This window comes from Protopterus annectens, chromosome 1.part2, assembly GCF_019279795.1.
Source record: "Protopterus annectens isolate FY-2018-M chromosome 1.part2, PAN1.0, whole genome shotgun sequence".
In the NCBI taxonomy this organism is placed as follows: domain Eukaryota; kingdom Metazoa; phylum Chordata; order Ceratodontiformes; family Protopteridae; genus Protopterus; species Protopterus annectens.
This window is the reverse complement of record NC_056727.1, coordinates 1,174,520,814-1,174,540,723: the sequence shown is the minus strand read 5'-3', so window position 1 is coordinate 1,174,540,723 and position 19,910 is coordinate 1,174,520,814. Positions and strand designations below refer to the sequence as shown.

At 42.4% G+C, this 19,910-nt stretch overlaps 1 protein-coding gene across 1 annotated transcript in view; it reads right to left on the bottom strand.

Annotated features, from left to right (window-relative positions):
• PTK7 (protein tyrosine kinase 7 (inactive)) overlaps nt 1–19,910 on the bottom strand; it is a 2,009,558-nt gene that overhangs the window by 362,461 nt on the left and 1,627,187 nt on the right. Inside the window, exon 14 of the mRNA XM_044060033.1 lies at nt 13,314–13,514. Within this exon, the coding sequence (XP_043915968.1) occupies nt 13,314–13,514 (201 nt within the window). The remainder of the gene's footprint in view (nt 1–13,313; nt 13,515–19,910) is intronic.

The window sequence follows — 19,910 nt, the reverse complement described above, 5'->3', positions numbered from 1 at the left end:
GGAGGCGTTGGGGGAAAGGGGTGCTCCTCTATGGGAGTTCTTCAAAAACAGCTACATTTTAGGGAGGCCATGACGGTATGGCATGAGGGGTTCCACATCAGAGAGACAACTGCCACTATTTGATGTCCCTTTTTGGGATTAGGCTGATACATGCACCATGGGCTACCCAGGAGCCAGAACGCAGTAGAAGGATGGCACTGTAGGCTGAGGTCTCTCTTGGGTAAAAAGGACCTGCGCATCACAGATGTGCTGAATGCCATTTGTTTGGAGCAAAACCATTTGGAGGATGTTTAACAGAAGTTTCTGTGTTGTGTGCCAGCATCTCTGAAGAAATGTAGGCTGTCTGACAAAGAACATATGATACGTCTGCTGGCTAAACGCGATGAACTAACACCATTAGGATTTGTACAATTCATGGCACACCATTGCTCATTCTGATATATTTGCCATTACCTTTAATGTGTGTAATATCTCACTGACATTACAGTAAACATTTGGATGTTATCATTACACTTTGTTTATTGGGACGTGGACTTCTTATTCTGTATTACAGAGCACTTGCACTTCATGGAAATCACTATTTGAGCACTGGAAACGTGTTTGCTGTGGAATTAATATGCACATACACAAGGAAACTGTCATTTAAACCAGGATCACATATTTTCGGTGTTTTGCCACAAATCGGACTCCAGTGTCGCAATTCGACATTTCCCTCTGCTTTATGACCTTACTTTAAAATGGATTTTTGCATTTTCGGTCTTAAAACTTGAAAATTAATACAGTTTTTATTTTAAATTTCGATTTTATGATAGTAAATCGTCTAACAGAGCACTTTTCAAATTATCTGGAAAGATACAGAGCCAAGTATATTTTTTTGGTTCTTCAGAATTGTGTACTGTAAATTGTTGCTGGACTAATTATATTCAGACTTGTACAGTTATTTTTGATTCACTGTATAGTTTTTCAGATCTCTGCTGAAAGTGTTTTGTCCCACCTCCCCCTATTTTCTGCTGTGTCTTAAGTTCTGACTACCTGAAGGATAACTTGCATAATAATAGACCCTGTTAGTTAACAGCCTGCATATCATTGCTGGAACCTGTGTCTAACAGAGCTCTTTTCCAAGTATATGGAAATATACAGAGCTAAGTATATTTTTGGTCCTTCAGAATTATGTACTGTAAATTGTTGCTGGACTAATTTTATTCAGAGTTGGGCACTGTTACTTTTGATTCACTGTATAGTTTTTCAGATCTCTGGCTGAAAGTGTTTTGTCCAAGCCACCCTCCCTATTTCTGGTTTGTTTAATTTTGGTGGCTTTTGCAGTTGCCCGCCCCACTGTATATTTGATCTGGAACACTTCCCCCAGTCCCATCTCTTTACCACATTCTACCTAATACACTCCTTCTGCACTTGTTTTTAGTAATTTTTAATTTAATTAAATTTTTTAAAATGTTTGGTCTAATATTGCTTCATACTGAAGTGTGCTAGCTTGCACTGCATTTGAATAGTTTTTACTGCTGTTTTAGCGACTTTTCTGTAAAAAAAATAAATAAATAAAAATTGTAAGCGTGTTTCCCACCTTTCATGTAACTACTGCAGTCCAGACATAGATTTGCTGTATCCAGGACTGTATGTAAGCTTCCAAGCCCCCCCCCCCCAGCCTTTCTGTGTTGGAGGGAAGTCTTCTAGCTTGTCAGTGGGCGTGGTAAGCACTAGGTAACCTGTCTACCACATAAGGAGTGATTCTGGCCCAGAAATTGTAGGTATTGGCCATCTGGGCAATCTTTTCCATCTCTCTCAACTTTCTGATTTGAAAGCCTGCATTTGCACTTGTTTCTTTCCTGTAACTAGTCTAGTGCAGATACAGATCCTTAGTTTTAGCATTTGAATTTGCTTATTTGTGCACAGCACTTGTTCAGAATTTATAAGCACTAAATAAGCTAATTACTATAGCACTCAACCTTCCACATTACCTAGAGAAAAACAGTTTTTGCACTTAGTTTCCTCACTTGCTTAGAGAAAAACAGCTCTTGTACTCACTTTCCACACTTAGAGGAAAATATTTTTTTATTCAGGCATGTCCAAGGGTCAGCTCCCAGTGTTCTCTCCTGTCTATCTGATGAATCTGGGCATCTTGGGGCAATGTAGAAACTGCCTCATGTATACAAACACTCTCCTCCTACCACCCAACACTACAACCCGTGAGAGATGCACTTATCTAGTCAAACCGGAGGTAAAGCTCTCTCCAACCAAGACTGAACTTGACATTCAAGAGGAGAAAATAAACATTTGCACCACACTTATCACATAGTCTCACTAAATCTACACCACCAAAATCGACACAGAGAAACACAAAAATATTTGTGGAGGCTCTCAATAATTATCTGCCCAAGCAACAGAGATCTCCAAAAGCAGAAAGGCAATCAACTTCCACCCCCCCCCCCCAACACAACCCAAATGACACATAGCCCACAGACTCAGTGTGCCACTCAATCACAGCCAATAAGGCAAAACATATCCAACACACTAGCCATAGGTGACTCTATAGTCAGGCACACTGATGTCCCACTCACCAGGCTAAACAAGGAGAAGGTTACTGTCAGCTGCTTGTCGGGTGCCAGGATCCACCACATAACCCATGCACTCAGGTCACTCCACAACAAGTACAAATATGACTGTCACTGTCCATGTTGGTGTGAATGACCAGAGACGTACCTCCCTGGACTACATGAAGAGAGACATGGAAGAGCTCTCCGATCTTGTAGCCCAGGCAGGTATGACCCTAGCCCTGAGTAGCATTCTGCCATCGCCCAGAATGATACCACAGTACAAGGACAAAATGATTGACTTCAACAATTGGCTAAGCTTCTGGCGTCATTCTAAGGGAATCCAGCATCTGTCTGCTTGGGATGACATGGTCGACAGACCACGATGCTTTGCCACAGATGGCCTGCACCTGTCACCCCTGGGATTCTGGATCCTGGCTAAGGCTCTTGCCACCCCTATAGTGCCTTTTTTAGGCAAGGTTCAAATGACAAATTCACCACTGTAACAGGAAGAGGTAAGCAAAAACTGATGGTAATGCTACTCAATGCTAGAAGTCTAAATATCAAAATGCACTCACTCGAGGCACTCCTTAAAATGGAGAACATCGATATCTGTGCAGTGACTGAGACCTGATTCAAGGCTCCAGAGAGCACCCCTGCACTACCAGGCTACAACTCATACCACACTTTTCAGCCATCTAACCTGGAGCGGAACACCAAAGGCAGAGGTGTGTCCATATTCATTAAATATATCCACACCTCCAGGCTAGCTGCTCAACATAATGCAACCGAAGTTATCCAAGTGCAACTAACTCTGGGCAAAACTGCAATCCAAATTGTAGCTTGCTACAGATCCCCCACCATGCCCCAGGATTCCCACTTCTCTTTTCTTGATGTACTGGAAAATATTAAAGTCAACCAAACACCCGAATAATGGGCGATTTCAACTACCCCACCATTAACTGGGAAAACTACTCGTGTACCAACTCCTTAACACAACGCTTTATGGAATTCATAAACTCCAATGCCCTGAATCAACTTATCCTAGACCTAGTCATTACCAAAATGAGTGACCGTTGTTCCACACCTGAAGTTCCTCACTGGTCAGATCCGACCATAAGCTAATCACCCTAGCTAATCACCACTCCAAAGCCATCTTCATGCTTCTTAAGATGGAAGTGGTGAACTTCATGACACCCATGCAGATGGACAATACAGTTACGACTGCTGAATCCTACACAAATGCACTCCATAAGCACTTACACGAGTGCATGGATCGTACTATCCCAAACAGAACCAAGATGCTATCCTCCAAAAAAAAAAAAAAAAATGAAGCCAATCTGGTGGTCCCCTGCCATAAACAAACTGTACAACAGAAGGAAGAAATTGTTGCAAAAGAGAATAAAATCCCATGAGTGGAGGAGCTCCCTGGTCAGCCTCAGTAAGAAGCCGAGATCCCTTATAAGATCCTCCAAAGCAAGCTACGAAAACAAAATCGCCACTGATTCTAAGGACAACCACAAAGCATTCTACAGCTATGTCAAGAATCTCAATGGCAACACCCAGATCTGCTCTGAGTTGCAGCACAACGGCACGAAAATTACACAACATACTGATACTGCCAACATCTTGGCAGATAGGTTCCGTGCTAACTTTACATTCCCTCATCCCCTAAAGGGCCCATATCTATACAGGAAGAATGCAGAGTTCTTGTAATCACAACTATGCAGGTAAAAGCTGCACTCTCTAAAGCCAAAAATACAGCATCCATGGGACGGGACAACATCCCAGGCTGCATTTTACATGAACTCGAGAACGAACTGGCTCCCCACCTAAGCACCATGTTCAATCATAGCCTCACATCAGGCTTTGTGCCCACTGAATGGCGTACAGCAACAGTTATCCCACTCCACAAAGGAGGAGTCACCACTGATCCTGGGAACTATCGCCCTATTAGACTGACAAGCCTGGTCTGCAAGGCCATGGAACACATCATCATGGAACTCAAACAAAGACATTGGTAACCTCCAAACTCTGGATCCCACCCAGTTCAGGTTTGTGAAAGGCAGATCATGCCTCCTGAACCTGATCGACTTCTTTGAGGCAGTCACCAAAGCCGTAGATGAGGGTAAGGTTGTTCACACAGCCTATCTTGACCTCACCAAGGCTTTCAACACCATCTACCATTCTGGAATTATAGCTAAACTCACTAAACTAGGTATAAATCCCTATTGTCACAAGATGGGTTGCCAACTGGCTCACTGACAGAACCCACACTGTAAAAGTTGCACACTCCAAATATGACCTCAAACCAGTGACAAGTAGAGTACCACATGGTTCAGTCCTGGGACCTCTCCTGTTTGGTATCTACTTCTCTGAAATACAGGCTAACACAGAAGGCCTCTGGCTAATGAAGTTCGCAGATGACTGCAAACTAGGAGTCATAGTCGAGTCCCCAAATGATGTGGAAATCCTACAGAAGGGCCTCGTTGAGACAGATGCCTGGTGTCAGAGCCATGGCCTCAAGCTCAATGCCAAAAAGTGCATTGTCACCCCCCCCTTTGGTAAAAACTCTGTACCCAAGAACTGCTACATAGACAGCAGTCTACTTAACACCGAATGTGTGATGAGACCTTGGGACCCAGGTGGACAGTAGTCTGTCCTTTGATAGTCACATCACCACAGTAGTCAGGAAGTCCTCCTACGTGGCACACCTCATCATAAAAGGGTTCTCATCCAGGAAAAAAAGAGGTCACTGTTCCCCTCTACTCGACACTCATTAGACCCATTAGAGAGTAAAACGCCCCTTTTGGAATGTACCTCACAAGACATCTGCAGCAACTGGTAAGGCCACAGAAGTACCTCACAAAAAGGATTACTGGCCTCAAACAGATGCCCTACACTGTCTCAAAAAACTCCAGCTTTACTCCGCCTACTCTGAGGTGATCTCTGCCTACATATAAAGCTGTGTCAAACTCAGAGCTGTTGGACATGCTACACCTAAAGAAATCCCAGTCTCTACACGCTCTAGGGACCTAAAACTTGTCACCACAATAAACAGGACATGCTGGAGGTATAGATTCCTGTCCCAGAGACTTCCCATACTCTGGAACAGGCTAATCATCTACGTCAAGCAAAGCTCGTCATTAGCACTCCAAGAAAAATCTTGATGAGTGGATGGGAAATAGGAAATACATCCCGGGGATCACTTCTGTGTCCTTGCTCGATAGTGGCACAGGAAAATAACTTTCTTGGGTGGCGTAAGCCAGGGAACCTTGTTGGCTAGGCTTATGTAGGCCCTCGGACCGATAGCCTAGTACCTACCTATGAACCTATTCATGAAATCAGGGAGAGTGCAAAAGCTCCTATCCTAATGAAGGGGAGGTGGACCAGTAGCAGTTTCCACAAACCCATGGAGGATGGCTCTGGTAAATCCTGCCCTGGCTTTAGAGACCATATCCAGTTTGCAGTGTCTGGTGCAAGTGTGAACTGAGGACCAAGTAAGCTGTCTCAAGGATAGCAGCAGTGTCCAATCCTTTAAGGAAAGCCCATGAGGAGGGCACTGCCCGGGTTGAGTGCACCCTAACTGGGGCTGGGAGTGACTTACCATGGTTGGTGTAACAAAAGGAAATGGTTTTTGATATCGGAGAGGATGTTGTTTTGCTTGGAAACAGGCTGACCCAGGGCTCTAGGGTGATAGGAAATGAACAGCCTGTCAGATTTTCAGAGGGATTTGATTTTGGCCAAATAAAACCTGACCTGTCTGTGTATGTATAGGGCATGCAGTACCCTAATCTGCTTGGCTATGTGTAGAGGGGAAAAGTTGGCAGGTTGATAGTCTGATTTAGGGACAGACCATTTACCACTATGGGCATGAATATGGGGTTAAGTATGCAAACATACTCTATCCTTGTGGAAGCCAATGAAGGGGGGGATAGGCCATAAGGGCCTAGAGTTTGGAGACCCTTCTGATAGAGGTTATGGCCACCAAAAGTATAGTCTTCGAAGTGCAGAATTGGAGGGAGCAGTCTTTGACTGGTTCAAATAGTGGTAGTGTCAATTTTTCTAGGACAAATTAAGGTCCCAAGGAGGTGGAATGGGCTTCCTTGGTGGCCTGAGGTGTAGTGTCCCTCTCAGGAAGAGTCTGACCTCTAATCTAGATGAACAAGGTGGGTACCAGGGTTAGGCAAGCTGAGATGGCAGACAGGTGGATTTTAATGGAGGAATATGATAGTCCAGATTTCATAAGGTCACACAGGTAGGACAAGACCACTGGGGGCTCTGCCATCAGTGGTTGTAGGTTGTTTTCCGGACACCAAAAGGAAACAATTTTTCCACTTTGAGAGAGAAGATTTTCTAGTAGTTGGTTTTCTGGCCTCCTGCAGAACCTGGATCACGTCCTCTGTATATAGGTGTCTGAAGGGAATCAACACCCTATCACCCATAATGTGAGGTTCAGTGTGGGCAACTGAGGATGTAAGTGTGTTCCCTTATCCTGTGTGAGCAGGTCCATTCTCTAACGTGATGATTGCCCTTGGCTAGGTGAAATAGTAGGGGGAACCAGTGCTGCCTTGGCAAGTAGAGAGTCACCAGCAAGATCTGAGGCTGTTCCCTCTGAATTTTCAGGAGGACTCTGAATGAGAGGGAAGGGGGGGATGCATACGCATACATCCCCCCTTCCAACAGATTTATAGAGATTCCACCTTCCAAGCCTCTGGGTGAGGTGCCCTGGAGCAGAAGGTCAGGAGCAGTCTGTTCATGAGGGAGGCAAAGAGATACATATTCCGAATACCCCATTGACAGACTTGGTCCAGAAACACTTCCCTGTTCAGCATCCATTCGTGAGACAGGATCATAGGCTCATAGGTTAGTACTAAACTAACTGCCCTTGCGAGCCATTTTAAGCCTAGCCAATTATCCCTTCTGAGACTCAAACCCTGCACCTTGTGTTTGTAAGGCAAACACCTTAACCATTAGGCCACCCTCCCATCCGGAATCTGCCATCATGTTGTCTGTGGAGGGGATATATACTGCTTGGAGAAGGATGTGGTTCTCCAGTGTTATTTCCTAAGCTTGCAGTGCTAGTCTGCACAAGAAGTAGGACCTTGCCCCTCCCAGTTTGTTGATGCACCACAGTACAGTGGTGCTGTGTACCACCTCAGGGTGCCTGGGAGGAGTTGACCCTTGAAAATATCTAAAGCCAGTATCAAGGCTCTCATTTCCTTGATATTGATGTGATCCTTTTGAGTGGGGGTCCATGCATTCCTCACTCTCCAATGTCTTAGGGTGGCCTCCCAGCCTGTGTCTGAAGCATCTGTCAACAGGTCTTGCTTTGGGGGTGTGGGCTGTAGGGGAAGGCCCGGATTTGGCTGAATCTGGGAGACCAACCACTCCAGTTCCTTGGACAGACAAGGAAGAATGGGGATCGTGAACTCTAGAGGATGTAGGTGTTGTGTCCAGATAGCTCTCAGATACCACTGAAACTTTCTCATGTGTAGCCTTGCTAGAGGGACCATGAATCCTAGGATCCTGAGGAATCCCCTGGCTGAGATGGTTTTGAGGGGCAAGATTCCCTGGAAGAAAGATGCAAGGGTCACGATGTTTTCTGGTGGCAGGCAAGCCATCATTCCTATGTCAGAATCAAACATCCTAGAAACACCTGATCCTGAGAGGGTGTTAGGGAAGATGTTGCGATTTATGGTAAATCCCAGGCCTGCAAGGAGGAGATTGTGAACTGCAGGTGTTGCAGGGGCATGGAACTTGAAGTAGCCTATAAGGATGTCATCTAGACAGGGAAAAACTTGTATTCCCTTCGTCCTGGCGAAGGCCATGACTGGGGCCAGACATTTTGTAAATACTCTTGAGGCTGTAGAAAGACCAAAGGGTAAAGCACAAAACTGACACTGCAGAATCCACTGAGAAGCAGAGGTACTTTTTGAATAGTGGATGGATAGGAATGGGCAGGTAGGCATCTTTATGTCCAAGGACACTAGGAATGCCTGAGGCAGAATAAGTGGAAGAAGGGTAGGGAGAGAGAACATCCTGAAGGAGGGGACTCGGAGGAAGGTGTTGAGATAAGATAGGTCCAGGATGGGCCTCCATGGACCTTCCTTCCTGGGAACCAGGAAAATTCTTGAGTAAAATCCCTTCCCTCTTGCAGAGGGCAGGACCTCTTGAATTGCTCCTTGAGTCTGAAGTTCCTGCATGATTGAGGGGGGAGATGGGATGTGGTCTCTGGGCAGAGGAGGAATGGCTTTGGGAGAGCGTCTGGTCTCCCAGGTCATGAATTATCCCCGTTTTATGACAGATAGGACCCCAAAGTCCTGGGTAACCTGCTTCCGAGCGGGCAGGGAAAGGCACATGGAAAGAGGGATGTCTGGATGGAGGGCCTGGTAGTCACAGACTACTACTCTTTCCCTGAAAGGACTGTTTAGATGGTAGAGTAGAGGAGAGAGACCTGGAAGAGTGCTGCTTCCTGTGGTCCTTTCTAGGTTTAGTTTGCATTCTCTTAGTTGAGGACCTAACAAAAGAAGTTTTAGCTGTGCAGTTTCTCTGAAAGCGTGGAAGTGGGGAGACAAAAATATGTCTCAATTCCTGCAGTTCCTTGCCTTTGGTCTGGAGGGTCTCAAAAGAGTTCAACAGCAGCTGACCCAAACAGGTTTTTGTTATCCAGGGGCACATTTAGCAGCTTGGCTTTTATGTCATCAGGGAGAGGTTGCAATCTTAATCAGGAGTACCTCCTGATGACAGATCCTGAGGCAGCAGCCCTTGCAGATGCTTCTACAGTGTTGTAGCTACACTTTATATAGCATTTGGTCACTTGTGTGCAGGAGTTCAGGAGAGAGGAAATCTTGGCTTTAGTAGTAGAGTCAGGGAGCTCTCCCAGTTGCTTGACCATGTCTTCCAAGAGAGCCAAGGTATACTTGGCAATGTGCGTCTGGTAGTGGATTGCTCTGACTGCTATGGTGGCAGAAGTAGAAGCTTTCTTTCCGGGACATTCCATCACTCTGTTCTCCATCAGAGGGCAGTAGGGAGGAGGATGGCAGTAACTTTGAGGTTTTGTTGGTGGTCACTGAATTAACTGCAGGGTCTGCAGAAGGGGCTTTATACAGGAAAGGTGCCTCCTCGGGCACCTTACACAATCTGTCTAGATGCTTGGGTGCTGGGGGCTGTGAGTCACCATTTTTGGAAGCAGGCAAGAAGGCATCCAGAAAGGCAAGGTGTACTGGGGGCACAGCAGAAGGGCTGGAAGACTCCAGTTGCAGGAGTTCATAGCATCTCTTTTGGGTCACAGTGACCGGACTGCTGTCCCATTTGAAAAAATTTTGCATTTCAGTGATGCTCTCACCAAAGGTGAGATCTTCACCAGGGGAGTCAGTGCTGTTGGACTCCTCTGGTGAAGAGTAACCCCAGAGGAAAAGCGATCTGAGAAGTATAGATTAGGGATTTGTCGTCCAATGAATCCTCTTCTGTGGATGACGCATCTGGAGTAGGCCCCTTGGGAGTAGAGGACATGGGGGTCTGTGCAGGTGTCGGGCTCTGACGCAAGGCCAGAAAGGCATTGAGCAGGACTTGGGTGAAGGCCTGCCAATCCAGACTCTGATCAGCAGGTGAAGCAGGCAGAGGCTCAGAAATATGTTTAGTTTTCTGTTTCTTCTTAAGAGTGTCCGGAGGAGAGGATTTGGAAATGCGGTGGAGGGTTGGAGCACCGGACACCGGCTGACGTTCCACTACAGAGACTTTGGCCTCATGTACTACGAATTGGGAGATGCCATACTGTCCCTCGGATATAATGATCTTTGGTTCCCCCCCTCAGCGACCAAATCGGATGCATGAGATTCCCTCTGGGATGCGACCTTGGGCAAAGAAGAGATTTCCTCTGGGCCTTCTGCCAAAGGAAGCTCTGAGGACTCCGGCTCAGACTTCGAGCCTTCACTGGCCTAGACAGCAACAGCTGGACTGGAGAACACAGCAGTCTGTTCAGGCCTATTCTTTTTGGGCTTCTTGACTGTGGGCTCGTCTGAGGGTTCCAACTTCGGGTCCATCCTGGAAGCTATAAGTGTCAGTCTCTGATTTTCAAGGTATAGTTTTAAGGCTGCAAGATGGCTTCTGAGGGTCTTGGGGACAAAAGCCTGACAAATACTACAGGTGATATGGTAGTGTTCACGGCCTAGGCAGAATAGGCAGAGCTCATGAGAATCCTTATGGGGAATTTGCCTTCCACACCCACACTTGTCCTTACTACCTGACATGCAACCTAAAACAGTAGCAAGTAAAGTACTTATCTGAAGTCTGATGAAGAAACAGTTCTACTGGCAATGCGACGACCGGAGCTGGCAGTCACACAGGCAGCAGTAAAGTTCTGAAGAGGTGCGTGCTGACATCCACTTTATACCTGAAGTCCATTTACGACTGATGTCCGAGAGAAGCACAGGATGTCACGCATACCCTAGTAGTAGCATTTAACTTTTGTATAACAGCTGGCCATGCAAGAGTTCCCCAGAGGCAAACTCCCTGTCACGAATACAGCAGCATATGAATAGGACATCATCTGATTTGGAAATACTTCTAGACTAGGTTCTTAAGCAAGGAAATCAGGAGTATAAGGTACACAATTACAGCCTATAAGAAATTTTCCACAAGCGGGAAGTCATACAATACCTTGCAATGGAGGTAACTACAAGTGACCTGGGCAGGATATCAATTTCCTGCTTTAACTGCAGTATGGAAAGCACTTACTGAAGTAATATGCTCATATGGGATTAGTAGAGCTTGACATAAGCAATTATACCATCCAGATAAAAGTGTAGCCATTCACTGATGGAAGGCTTGGATTAAATTTGGAATTCTCCTCAACAGCTCAGTGCACAGGTTTCGCACATCATCTATGCGGTTTCATTTTACATTTTTTTAAAACACCTTTATTAAAACTTGCACATTCTGAACAGTGACAAAGCTACACATACATTAATCGAAAAATGAAAACCATACATTTTAACAATCCTCCAATCCAATATTATATAAATTGCTCAGTTCCTACTGTCACTTAAGCATCACTCCTCTTTTCCAAGTATTCTGCATGTATTGTTCCCACAAACTTCATTTACTTCTATGTAATTTGCTCCTTTCCTTTTCTAAAGACCCCACTTCCCAATTATTTAATCTCCTTTACATTATTCAGTACTTTTAAATTCAACTGGTTTACCTTTTGATTGACTTCTTTTCTGTGACAGGTTAAATCTAAAAGCCTTTTACTCCACTGACATGGATCATACAAAGATCTTCCTGCTGTTCCCTGTGCTGACTACCCTTAATGGTAGAAAATTTGGGCACCTTCAATGAAGAACATTAGGATCAAGGTCTGAACTGTCCAAACTACAGAAACACATATTTCCAAGTATGGAAAGAAGAAAAACACCCAGACTTGTGCTGAGCAATGAAATCAAAGAGGAATTCTCAACAATAAACATTTGCAGCAGGCTTTCAAATTCAGATCAGTCTGACAGAAGGCATGTAAAATGAGTATGGAAGCAAGGCTGCACTGCTAGAGTGGCAAGGTAATTAGGAATTGCTTAAAAGGATTACAGCCTTAATTAACATATTGCATTCAAGTTTAATTAATGCCACTGAGGAAGAAAATGGCAATCAGAAGACAACAGAAAAATGACAAAAGTGGTCATCTGTCCAGTTGACCTGAATATCCCACAATGCCACCTGTAACAATAGCAAGTCACCATTACTTGCTCCCTATGTGGGAGTAAACAAACATGGTGGAACCCACCAAAGATAATGGGTAATGACAGCCTTGGAGCAATGTCTTCAGTTGTAAACTCTGCAGCACCCTTAAAGTTGTGTACACTAGTAACTTGCAGCCAAACAAAATTATCATAATTGCATTTATTAACTTCAGACTATGTTTAGCAGTCCACAAACTGGATAAAAAAGCAACCTTCAGGACAAAACTGAACTGACAATCTTCCCAAAATGCTCTTGGCTTTTATTCCTAAATTGCTTGATTTCCAGTCTCTGATACTAACCTTTCAAGAGTAGATGCACTATGTGCGCATTTTGCCCATCTTCCAAATCATCAAAATGAGGCAGTCAACAAAGTCGAACTATGCAACATTTAAGCTCAGAACCTATACTTACTCGCAGCACCTTAAAACTGTATAACCATGGACAGTGGCCCTAATGGTCTTCAGCTGTCACAAACTCAGCAAGTTCAGTATAAAACTCCAAGCTCGCTTACACTTTAGCAGGCTGAGTAAGGGGACTCTGGGTCTACTCCTATTTACAATAGTTTCCAGTTATCTAAACTGGCCACAAACATAGCAGCTCTAACAAAAGAGAATGAAAAACATTTCACACATGCATGCAAATAGGACCTGGCAACTGTTTTAAACATATATTAGAAAAAAAGACAAACAATGTAAGCTATGGAACTGCCACACAGTAACACGAGTTCTGCACCTATATGGTATTCAGCCTTGGATTTATTTACTCAAGAAAACACATGCATACTTTGAAATCAGTCTTCTGTGATGTACAGATCAAGCAACCAATGAGCACTGCATCCAAATAATGCCTCTCACAGCTTTACACAGAGTGCCACCCCTACAAAGATGCATAGAGTAATACAAATTAATGGGATCAAGAACTACAACAGGACTGATGGGGGCTCATTCAGCATAACAGATGAATTAGTGTAACAGCATAATACCAAGAGGACACCCTTGTATGACAAACTGTAATGTAAAGAGCACTCACCATTAAGACACTCCATTTCAGGTTCTTCACCCTCGCCATGTTTCTGCTGCCTCTTTGCCTTTCTGCGTTTCTTACAGTAAAACATAAGAGCCAGTACAATGATGATATAGGCCACAGCAGCTCCCACAGACAGGCCGATGGTCTGGATCATCTTATATGGGGTTTGCCCAGTTTCATCACTTTCTCGTGTTGTAGGTTTCTCTAAAGATAAAGACAGAAATGTTGAATACTGATAACTAAACACATGTTCCTATTAACCACAATACAGGCACATGAAAGAATATTAATTTGCAAAATATAAATTAAAAATAAAATATTAATCAGCAAGAAAACAAATCACTCAGGAAGAAAATTACTGCTCTCGATTTTTCTCAAGACTGTTGAATGTAGGACCATGAGCTTAAAAAATGAAATTCTTGCAAACAAAAGACCAGCACTGGTGGAGTTTTAGCAAAATCTAGAACAGCAGCTACTGTTAAAAAGGAATTAGTAAAGCTAATATATAAAATGTTGCTTGACAACTATAAGAATCAGAGGAGGTTAGGAAGGATTGGGAAGAGAATGGCTAAGCAATTCACAAAGAAACAACAGGGGGATATATGTTTCTCCCAAATATGCAACAAAATCTAAATGATTCGGGATTTTTGCTTGGAAATGTTTACACAGGTATTTCATACCCAAATTAAACTCCAGAGAATTTTATCTCAGGAAGACCGCAAACGTTGGAGGTGTGAATGGGAAGAAAAAGGTAACTGAAAGCATACTTTCTTGGAGTGTAATGAGTTAGCAGACTTGAAATTCCCTGCACACTACTCTGTCACAGACACTGGGCGAGCAAATTGGTGTATCTAGGGAAATGATTTTTCTTAGCTATATGACAGAATCGGAACTGCCTAGACATAGTAAGGCCTTGTGGAGTTCAATTATGGTGGCTGCCTAAAACACAATTACTAGAAAATGGTAATCAAAATCTAAACTACTAAATCTAGCAGGGAATATAGTAAGAGAGAGAAAATAACTGGAACTGTGATCTTTAGGAAAGGGAAGGAGCAAATTACATAGGAAAATTGGGAATTGTGGGAACAATACATACAGGGGAGAAAATGAGGTTTACAAGAAGGCAGGATTTAAATGAGCTATGTAATGTTTGACAGATTGGGTAGATTATAAGCGATGTATAATGTTTGCAAAAAATGATGTCAATATGGTTTGTGATGTATAATGCTTGCAACTAAGATTGCCAATATGGTTCGTTTTCATTTATAGAAATGTATGACTGCCTGTGTCATAAGTGATGAAGATTTTTTTTTGTTTAACAAAACAAAACTGAAATTCTTGCACATAAATGACTCATAACTTTATAAGTACCAGAAATACAGTACTACACTCATCAGTTCACAGTGATATTACTGTGTGAAATTATGTCACTCAGTGAAGTTATCTGCATCTTCCACATAATCAGCAATCACTACGGAACTGGAATACTACTGATTAAATTCAACCAATGCCACCACTCTAAATGTTGAAGGGGGGGGGGGTGTGTGGAGCTGAAGCACTCTATGCTGCAGTGAGTAACAGAATGCCTACCTAGTAAATGAAACTTCTAGCCTGTGGATCAAAAATGATATCAAAGATGAAAGCTGTACACAGAGTACAGAGGTGCAGCAGTGTCTGGCAGGTTACTAATGCATGGAGTTTGCCTGTCCCTCCTTATACCAGAGTAAGTTTTGCCAAGGTATAAAACTTTTTCCTATATCTCAATGGAGAGATGAACTGGCAATGCTGAAAACTACCTCCTAGGGGTGTGTACAGCTGAACTGGCAATGCTCAAAACTGCCCCTGGGGTGTGTATAGTTTGAGCACTCCCCACAACAGACGGGCATCCCATGCAGGGTCATTTTTGTCCTAGGCCTGTACACTGCTGCCTTCCAGGAGAGGCCCTGGCTCCCTGCAGTCCTGAACTGGATTAAGAAGGCATTGAAAATGGACAGGTGGGTGTGCATCATTTCTGATACATGAACCCATTAAATAGTATGCACTGAATAAATGCAGGGCAAGAAAGGTGACAGTACAGTGCAGATCGTCTCTCAAAGTTCATCAATAACCTCACTAAAAATCCACGGAAAACTCATTTTGCAGACTTTCATTTAATATACATTTACATTAGGTAGTATAAATATACTCCTGAAAGGATGTTGTGGCAAGCTTTGTTCTTCACATCATCCTGTAGTACACAAACTCCATGTTCGATATAACATGTTAAGTGCATTTTGCTGACTCGCACTGTGGCTCATGGTTTTGCTGGTTTAATAAGCTCATCAAATTACTGTTTCACAATACAATGCAGACAAGTCAAGATAGGATGCCTACCCACCAAAAGCTTATCACACTGCCTGGACTCTCAAACTTGAGCAATTTTCTGTTTTTCACCTGGGTGGAGAAATCCCAACTTTCCAATATTTTGTTTTCTAGCTAAAGACAAACTAAATGGAACCTGAATTTGTCTAGCACAAGAAGGTAAAAAGAATATACACAAAAACAAGGCACCTGACACCAAACCTTTTCTCAGAAGTGGTACACTAAACTGGCTCTAATTATGCTAATTTGGTTGATTTATTCCACTACTCTACCCACTGCCTTTACAAAACTGAAGTGTAACCAAGATGGTGGGAATGACTTACTCATTCCATGGCTGTTGACCAGACAAGACTACTGGGCACTAATCAGCTTACTCTCTGTAATGACAAAATTTAGTGATTGGCCACCAGTAGAAGACATACTTTGTGCATAAACTACATGGAAAAAAAAAAAAAAATTGGCAAGAATGGCATCATATTCCTCAAAATGTTTTAGAAAAAACACCTACAGGTACAATGAATTGTTACTGGGGTGTGACATAGAACCTTAGTTCTTAGTAAAGCTGGTGCTCCATGGCACTTTACTATCTGTGTTTAACTTACAAATTACTTGCAATACCCTATACATAACCATGCAAATGTAACCTGGAGTCCTTTGGAGTAACCATGTTTTAGCTGTTTGCATACATCTGAAGCATGTATACTAGCTGTTTCAATCACGTGTGTGCTACTCTATTTGAAGTTATTTGCATACTGGGCAGTATATGAATTAAATGTATATGCCATGCCTACAGCCACTAATTCTGAAAATCAATGAGAATCTTACACAATGTGTGACTAGTTTACCAATTTTTACTTCAGCCACTTGCCACAGTTGCACATTAAAGGCTGCTGTAACCACTGTAAATAAGAATACTTTCAAGTGTCTTACAACAGTAAACTTAGTGAATAATAAACTAGGTGGTGTTTGCACTACACTGTACATAAAGCTGAAGAACGTGGAACAAAGAATATAAAACTTCAAGATAATAACATATTTCAAGATCTTTAAATACATTAAAAAATACACATGCTGACCATGGTTAAATAGACTTTCAATATTTTTAACTTGTTTAATCTCAATTTCCCTGGCGGTGCCCATAAATGGTCTACTCTGATAAGTGTCCTACTACGTTAAAATAGACACACAAATAAATAAAATCTTGTGTTAGTTAACTTGATTAATCTGAGAGACTATACATATAATGGGTTGGGAAGTTAACAGATAAGGATTGTGTGCGAAAGCAAACAAACTATTGAGCGCTGTTAAGCAGCAGTTTGTGTGCCTTATATGGGGAAAGTCAGTGCAACTGACCAAAAGCAACAATATGAAATGCATTACTGAGTCCAAAACTTTTACTTTTGATTGTAAGCAAACATTTGAGGGATAAAAAACTACATTACTGCAGCAATGACTTGTATCACAGTCAGAACTTCAGGAAGTATACAGTTAGAATGAGATTACTGCAGGGTGGAAGGTGCATGGTAGATGTAATGGGCAATTTCTTGATGACTGTTAAAATAAGCAATAAGGCTTGTGGCTCAACAGGGAGGGCAACACATTTGTTGGTCCATTAGCTCTTCTAGCTTGATCACAGTTAACACCACTCGCTACATTTTCCATAAGACTGTCCTCAATCTACTCCTTGTAAAGAAAATGCTTACATCCCCAAATTAGTCTGACATTTTTACATTAAATTTACAGGGAATGTTATTGGCATAATTTTCTTCTATGCACATTTCACCCTGCACATGCCAACCATCAAACCTCTCCCTTATCACCAATGTCTAATTCTGCCATCCCACATATTTTCAGTGAAGGCAACAGCTGTACATCCAGGAAAACGTGCATTAAGTATTAGCACAGTGATTTACATCTCCACCAGCATCCTGGCAAGGAGGGTGTATTTATTAGGACTAACCTCTCTTCTGGTCAAGTGGACGAATAACCAGCATCACCATACGAACCATGATGCCCTCCTCAACACAGGTGCATGCTCCTGTACAAAGGCAATGAAATCTACCACTGTATCAGTCTGGTGGCTGAATGCCCACTGCCAGCCCTCCTCTGAAGGACTGTGGCACTGAATAGACCACCCACCCTTCCAGAATGGGCACAGCTATCCTCATTTGCCAAATCTTTTAAGCATCTGAGACATTATTCTATCTTGCTCTGTTTGGACAATATAACTTTATTACTGTATACCACTAGACCTGGCTTGCTACCAGAATAAATACCTATACAACATCCTATGAGTGGGCGGCTACCCATAAAGGCAAAGGAGCATTTACATTTTGAATTCTAATAAAAAAAAATAATGTTAATTCATTTTAAATCACAACCTATAACACCTATCACTTTTTTTTTTTTTTTATATATAAAAGTCACAATATTATATATCCGTTTTTGACAGGTTTCATATTTATTTCTCTAAAGTGAACTGAAGGTTATATATTTGTTTTTAAATCAGTGCTTTGTAAAGGTTAAGTCTGCCAACTTCAGTTGGCCATCTCGAACTGAATTTGTCTCTACTTAAAAATGACAGTATCTTCATCAACTGCTTCAAGGCACAATTATGAAGTTTTCATAGGTGTGTACTAGGCTAATGGCCTTGGGGCCTTTACAAGTCTAGCCCATAGGATTATCCTGGCATCATGTCACCCGACCTTATTTGCCAGTGCCACTGCCGGGTAAAGCCACTGGAGTGATCCCCTGGGTAAATTTTCTATTTCCCATCCACTCATCAAGATTTCTCTTGAAGAGGGCCAGTGAGGTGCACTGTTTGACATGTATGGGAAATCTATTCCATAGCATGTGCAGTCTCTGGGTTATGAACCTGCCCCTCTAGCATGTTCTGTTGATTATGGTAATGAGGTTGAAGTCTCTGGAGCATGTGATGCAGAGGGAATGGGATTTCTTTAGATGTAGCATTTCTAACAGAGCTGGGTCAGACATGGCTTTGTAAGTCAAGCAGAGATAGCCTCTTAAGTAGGCGATATGAGACAGAGAATAGTTGGAGTTTTTTTAGTCTGTCCATACAGGATAAATGTTTAAGGCCTAGGATTTCTCTTTGTGAGGTACTTTTGCAGCCTCTCCACTTGTTGCAGGTGTTTAGTGAGGTACATGCCAAATGAGGCATAAGGATAAGTTATGTGCATGGTCAAGCAGTGGAATATGTGCATGTCTGTCACAATAATTAAAATACGTGCATTTTGATATAACATTTTAAATGACAGAAAATGCCATTTTAAAAAGTGTGTTTTTGGTTCTCAGTTTTTCTAACAGTACATTAATGTTATATTTCATAAATATACTGAATTTGTCAGAGTGAAAAAATGCTGAAATCTACATGTAAAAATAAAAAGGGAAAAAGAGCACCTAGATGGCTATAGAAGTTTACTTGTGGACCTCACAATGACAAACTTCCTGAAAAGGTCTGACATTCTAGAAAACTTCTAAGAATAATGACTTCTGTGACAAGCCTCAACTACAGAAAGCAACAAGTTGGTGATTCGGTTTACAAAGAAACTTAATATATTATTCTGAAGTACATTATGTATCTGGGAAAGATTAAATTGGAGGCTGTGATAGTAAATTCCACTGAGAAACATACATGAATTCAATAGAAATACACATTATTAGTTGTTTTACTTCTAACGTGACGATGGTTCAGAAGGATATTCTGCATTGTTGCAAGACAATGCAATCTGAGGAGAAGCTATACACCCAATGAGCACAATATAATACAAAATGTCAAACTATGACAGTGCAAACCTAGGAAGCTCTGCATTTGGTACCCATATATAAAGGGTTATGTATCAGTCTCGTTTAAGACTACTGCAAAACTTTAATTCAGTGACAATGGGATGTTCAGCTAAAACAAAAAAAATGCATGCTAGACTGCTGCTTTACTGCAAAGTAGTGATGAATCTGCTCTCACCAATTTAGCTGTCTTATTCCACAGAGTCTGAGAGGCAAGTTACATATGGAAACAAAAATCCATTTACTGGATAAAATACAGGATTTGGGTTTACTTCAGATGTAATGAAGAATCAAAGCTTTATTCTGGTTTGGCACTGCATTACCTAGTCTGAGAAGTCAAATACTACCTGGTAAGGAAAGAGTATATTAACACTGAATCCTTTTCCCTAACCCTAAAACTCTGACCTAATCCTAAAATCCTGCAACTAACCCCAAAAT